The 6,421-nt window shown below is 26.9% G+C and overlaps 1 protein-coding gene across 1 annotated transcript in view; it reads right to left on the bottom strand.

Moving 5' to 3' along the window:
- Nucleotides 1-219: 219 nt before the first annotated feature.
- The window catches only part of LOC119603332 (protein Wnt-5), a 117,184-nt gene continuing 110,982 nt past the window's right edge, over nucleotides 220-6,421 (bottom strand). Inside the window, 3 exon segments of the mRNA XM_037955336.1 lie at nucleotides 220-2,037; nucleotides 2,116-2,283; nucleotides 4,953-5,055. Coding sequence (XP_037811264.1) covers nucleotides 1,850-2,037; nucleotides 2,116-2,283; nucleotides 4,953-5,055 — 459 coding nt within the window. The 3' untranslated portion in view covers nucleotides 220-1,849.

The raw sequence follows: 6,421 nt of genomic DNA, 5'->3' as shown, positions 1-6,421 counted from the left end.
TCTAATCTAGTCGATTAGGCTCTAATCTAGTTGATTGGACTTTAGTCTAGTTGATTGGACTTTAGTCTAGTCTATTAGACTATAATATAGACGACTAAATTCTAATCTAGTTAGTCAATGAATTGAATATATTTCGCTTGGATTTTTATCGTTTTCTTTTCACCTTTACATATTTTGTTTCTAATTTTTCAAAATCTTTCTAACAACTTGGGCAATAATAAGAGTTTTTTTTATTTCTTTTGTTATAAATTAAAATATTTTGTTCTTTAATGTTTAATAATATTTCTGTTTTTTTACAAAATAATTTGTTTAATACAAGTCAAATACACACAGTAATCAATAATATTCGAGTTTTGTTTTGTTCTGTTTTGTTTTTTCTTAAGATTTGATAAGTAGATAGTTTTTTTTAAATAAAATTATACATAAAGCTTTTTTTTAATTAAAAAATATATATATATCTAAACTAGAAACAAAGTTAAAGATTAATTATTAAGGGGATTTTTATGTTTAGTTTAGTGAATTCTTATCTTAAAAGAAAGTCTTATAGATTTTAAATTAATTTGTATCACTTAATTTGTGGATAAAACGGCATTTAGAAAGGGAAGAAAAGACTGATGTATTTTAGACTTTTTTGAAGACATTTCTCCGAACTTACGAACTCTAGACTATTAAAAATAACACTACTAAAACTATTGATTTTCTAAAGGACTGCAAAATCCGAATTTAACTTCAAAATTTCGTCGAAAAATCTATATTTTTAAAGGTTAAACCTTTTTTGAACCCAATATACATATATGGGACCTTCATATGTCAAATTGTTTTTTCAAACTTTAAGAGAAAATATCTCGAATCCCTTATTTGAAGGACAAATTTTGAGGTCAAAATTCTGAGGATCTTTTAGAAAAGACACTAGAATACTAGTCTCTGGGTTATTTTTTGTGCTTTGGAGCTTTGACTTGGTTCTCTTTAATACAAACAGAACATCTGATTGGCAAGAATTGGTTGGTACAAACAAATTTGTTTCCTCTAAACATATTGCTAAATAAAGTTCTTTCTTAAACATTAGAAATTTGTTAGCCATGAGTCCGAAATTTTGGGCAAAAAAAACTGAGTATCATTTTAAGAAGATTTCTTAAGAAGAAATAGTGATGTCAGACCCCCTTTGTAAATGCAGTTTCATCATTTAATTGAGTTTCTCTGTACGATTTTTAGACTTCATATCTTAAATTCTTCTTAAAACTAACATTACATTAATTTATAAGATTTTTACAATTACATGAGTTGGGAGTTGTTTTTTGTTTTCTTCTATACAAAAGTTAGAGCTTAATTTAATAATTAATAAGATATTGTAATGTAATCATTTATTTAATATAAAATAAATACACTTATATTTAGACTTAATACTTAAATTAATGGAATTATTTTTCTGGGATTTACTTCTTTTTTAAATAAAATATTTTCTTTAAATTTTAGCTTAAATCTTAAATTTAATGAAATTTAACTTTATAATTTGTTTTTTTTTTTTTTCATTATCTTTAAAATTCTTACAATTTTTATTATATTTTAATAAAATAATAATTGTTTTAAATAAATTAAGTTTGTTGTTGTTGTTGTTTTTAACTAATCTTAAGTTTTATAAGCTAATTTAAAAATTTAAGCTTTTTAGTTTAAATGAATTGTTTTGTTAAATGTTAATTTTAATTTAAAATTACATTTTAATTTAATTCAAATACAAAAAAAAAAAAAAATATTTATCATTTACATTGTTTTTCATGAAAGTTAAAAATCAAAAACATAATTCTAAACAATTTGTCTGCTGTAAATAATGCTTTAGAAAGGTTATTAAAAATTATTTACAGGTATGCTCCTCTATAATCTTAACACAGACATCACATTTCACCTGGCAACACCAATGGAACTTGCAATTGCAACGTTCTCGCACCACAATATTTTTGGTATTATAACCCCGGCCGCAGCACAGTATGCCGCAGCCATCTAAACCATTGGAGGTTTTATTACACACACGGCCATGGGTTCCTTAAAAAAATTAAGAAAAAGTTTTATAATTAAATAGTTTATTCCCTAAAATATAATTTCAAAAAATTTATCCATTACCTGGCCATTGCAGTTGTTTATTACTTCGACACCAGTCGGGACTTTCATCCAAATACACTAAATCGTGGGCTGTGGGTACTTTGAATTGTGGATCTTTTACTTGTAAACGTCCACGTTTGTTCAACTTCACCTCTGTGGATTCTTCATATTTTTCTCGTAAATAGTCACCTTTAAAAAAATAAAAAAAATAAAATTTATTTAGTAAAGCCATAAACCTTAGTCGATAACACTGTTTTTAGTGGTAATAATGTGTTTTTACCAGCACCTTAAAGTATGTTAAGAATATGTTGAAAATAGTTTTGTTATGTATAAATAATGTGATTTTAACAGTTATGTATGTTATTAACAGATCTGCTGTAACCAACGAAGAGCCCGCAGGTACTTTTTTGGGTTTAAAGTACTAAATTACATTTTCTTGGTCTTCCATATTTCCCCCCACTCAATGGATTAGTCTATAAAATAATGTAATAACTACACTATGGACCACTCGACTACTGACCATTAACGGAAAAGTATATTGACCATTCTATGGACTAGCCCACTGAATAGTCTATTGTCAATTAATAGTCTATTGTCAATGCAGTGGACTAGCCTGGTCCACTGATCCAGTCTTTAGACTAATTCTATCGAATAGCCTTTTATCTAGGCTAATAAATAGCGTCATGTCCAATATACATATAGTTTTTAGAAGTTTGAGTGGGGCATCTGGAATAGTTAGTCAGTTAGTTAGTTAGTTAGTTAGTTAGTTAGTTAGTTAGTTAGTTAGTTAGTTAGTTAGTTAGTTAGTTAGTTAGTTAGTTAGTTAGTTAGTAGTTAGTTAGTTAGTTAGTTAGTTAGTTAGTTAGTTAGTTAGTTAGTTAGTTAGTTAGTTTAGTTAGTTAGTTAGTTAGTTAGTTAGTTAGTTAGTTAGTTAGTTAGTTAGTTAGTTAGTTAGTTAGTTAGTTAGTTAGTTAGTTAGTTAGTAGTTAGTTAGTTAGTTAGTTAGTTAGTTAGTTAGTTAGTTAGTTAGTTAGTTAGTTAGTTAGTTAGTTAGTTAGTTAGTTAGTTAGTTAGTTAGTTAGTTAGTTAGTTAGTTAGTTAGTTAGTTAGTTAGTTAGTTAGTTAGTTAGTTAGTTAGTTAGTTAGTTAGTTAGTTAGTTAGTTAGTTAGTTAGTTAGTTAGTTAGTTAGTTAGTTAGTTAGTTAGTTAGTTAGTTAGTTAGTTAGTTAGTTAGTTAGTTAGTAGTTAGTTAGTAGTTAGTTAGTTAGTTAGTTAGTTAGTTAGTTAGTTAGTAGTTAGTTAGTAGTTAGTTAGTTAGTTAGTTAGTTAGTTAGTTAGTTAGTTAGTAGTTAGTTAGTTAGTTAGTTAGTAGTTAGTTAGTTAGTTAGTTAGTTAGTTAGTTAGTTAGTTAGTTAGTTAGTTAGTTAGTTAGTTAGTTAGTAGTTAGTTAGTTAGTTAGTTAGTTAGTTAGTTAGTTAGTTAGTTAGTTAGTTAGTTAGTTAGTTAGTAGTTAGTTAGTTAGTTAGTTAGTTAGTTAGTTAGTTAGTTAGTTAGTTAGTTAGTTAGTTAGTTAGTTAGTTAGTTAGTTAGTTAGTTAGTTAGTTAGTTAGTTAGTTAGTTAGTTAGTTAGTTAGTTAGTAGTTAGTTAGTTAGTTAGTTAGTTAGTTAGTTAGTTAGTTAGTTAGTTAGTTAGTTAGTTAGTTAGTTAGTTAGTAGTTAGTTAGTTAGTTAGTTAGTTAGTTAGTTAGTTAGTTAGTTAGTTAGTTAGTTAGTTAGTTAGTTAGTTAGTTAGTAGTTAGTAGTTAGTTAGTAGTTAGTAGTTAGTAGTTAGTTAGTTAGTTAGTTAGTTAGTTAGTTAGTTAGTTAGTATTAGTTAGTTAGTTAGTTAGTTAGTTAGTAGTTAGTTAGTTAGTAGTTAGTTAGTTAGTTAGTTAGTTAGAGTAGTTAGTTAGTTAGTTAGTTAGTTAGTAGTTAGTTAGTTAGTAGTTAGTTAGTTAGTTAGTTAGTTAGTAGTTAGTAGTTAGTTAGTTAGTTAGTTAGTTAGTTAGTTAGTTAGTTAGTAGTAGTTAGTTAGTTAGTTAGTAGTTAGTTAGTAGTTAGTTAGTTAGTTAGTTAGTTAGTTAGTTAGTTAGTTAGTTAGTAGTTAGTTAGTTAGTAGTTAGTTAGTTAGTTAGTTAGTTAGTTAGTTAGTTAGTTAGTTAGTTAGTAGTTAGTTAGTTAGTTAGTTAGTTAGTTAGTTAGTTAGTTAGTTAGTTAGTTAGTTAGTTAGTTAGTTAGTTAGTTAGTTAGTTAGTTAGTTAGTTAGTTAGTTAGTTAGTTAGTTAGTTAGTTAGTTAGTTAGTTAGTTAGTTAGTTAGTAGTTAGTTAGTTAGTTAGTTAGTTAGTAGTTAGTTAGTTAGTAGTTAGTTAGTTAGTTAGTTAGTTAGTTAGTTAGTTAGTTAGTTAGTTAGTTAGTTAGTTAGTTAGTTAGTTAGTTAGTTAGTTAGTAGTTAGTTAGTTAGTTAGTTAGTTAGTTAGTTAGTTAGTTAGTTAGTTAGTTAGTTAGTTAGTTAGTTAGTTAGTTAGTTAGTTAGTTAGTTAGTTAGTTAGTTAGTTAGTTAGTTAGTTAGTTAGTCACTCGATCAAAAGTCTTAAATGTTTTTAATTTTTAAACTACCTTTGGCCCTCTCTTTAAAAATGACCTACACTTAACTGCATATTTGCATACACAAAAAACAAACAAAAAACACATATTATAGCATACTTTTAAGCATATACTATGACCGAAAATAACTCTCATACATAGTACACATAAAGATAAAACGTAAACTGAAAATAGAATTCAACCAAATAATAACAACAACAACACCACTACTTACCAATTTCTCTTATCGATGACAACTGTTGCCAACAGGTTATTAAACTGCATGAACCAGAAACGCCATGACACTTGCATGTAATACGGGTTTTCTTAATCACAGCCTGGAAAATAGAAAAGAAACGAAAATGGAAAACGTTTAAAATGATGTAAGAAAGAATATTGGGAAGCTTAAATTTAAATATTTAAATGAATTTAAATTTAGTTTAATGCATTTTTTTCTAAAGAAATTATTGTAATTCAGCAAAATTTTTTATTTCTTTTTTTGTTCTTGAGTTCATTTCATATTATAGTTTAGTTCATTTTTTGTGTAATTTTCTGTAGCATACATATGGGTAACAAAATTTATGGGTATAAAAAGGAGTCAGAAAGAAAAAAATTTAAAAAAGTTTTTGTGCATTATTGCACAAATTCATACAGAGAGAGAAACGACAGACAGATAGTCAGAGACAAGTTTAAATTGTCTTTATGAAAGTAATCAAAATAGAGTATCTAATATTTGTTTTTTTTTTTTTTGTATGTTTAGATATGAGTGTACAGTGTGTGATAAAATTAAAGAGATAATTGGAAAAACTTTTGAAAAAGTTAATAAAAATCGGAGATTTTGTAAAACAAGGTTGTATAGATCAAAGAGAGTGATCTAAAGTTCCAATAGATCATTTTAAACTGTTCTAGCCACGCCATAAACCAGTCATTGTTTATGGAAAAAAACAGTTTTAAACTTTCTTTGATCCTATTACTTGATCTTTTACTAACTATTATTAGCATTAAAGTTAGATCCCATAAACAATCTAACGTTTCTGGTAACGAAATAAAAAGTTATATTAAATTGTTTAGAGGATGTAACATTTAAGGAGCGAATAATAAGCGACGCCACAAACCTACGAAAGTATGATATCGTAATTGGAAGACATTGTGGATAAACTATTCTTTGCATTAATATTATTTAGAGCATCTAATTTTGGAGTTTTTGTTTTTTTTCTTATGCACTTTTGTTAGACACTGTACTCATATATTTATGCATATTTTCGCAGACAATGTTGTCTTCTTCTATGGTAAGTAGATGGTACAGAGTTTAGGAATATATGACCATTATGTATTACCAAAAATAAAAACATGAAATGAAGTTTATCATACTCAAATGAAAGATACCCTACAGACAGTATGCTAGCTCAAAGAGGAAGAATGTTGAAAATAAAAAGAAATTAAACTAGAATTTTTAAACGTTAAGGGGAATTGTTTTAGAATTTTAGTTTTAAATTAGAGTTCATTAGGGATTGGAACAGGACTCGGCCAAAGTAAACTCGGGTATAATTTAGTTTCTCCCCTTGAAAAACTATCCACATCTTGGTGCGATTACAATCTGATGGTATCAATTGTATCCTCGACCTTTCCTTGGAATCACCGTGACAATAAACTGGTGCTCTTCTCATGATTTCACCTATACTTCGGTGTCCCGATTACGTCTCT

This window comes from Lucilia sericata, unplaced genomic scaffold (assembly GCF_015586225.1).
Source record: "Lucilia sericata isolate MDLA Ls3-8-SP2 unplaced genomic scaffold, ASM1558622v1 Contig000294F_arrow, whole genome shotgun sequence".
In the NCBI taxonomy this organism is placed as follows: domain Eukaryota; kingdom Metazoa; phylum Arthropoda; class Insecta; order Diptera; family Calliphoridae; genus Lucilia; species Lucilia sericata.
The sequence above is the reverse complement of the archived record's forward strand: the minus strand, read 5'-3'. Positions and strand labels throughout refer to the sequence as shown.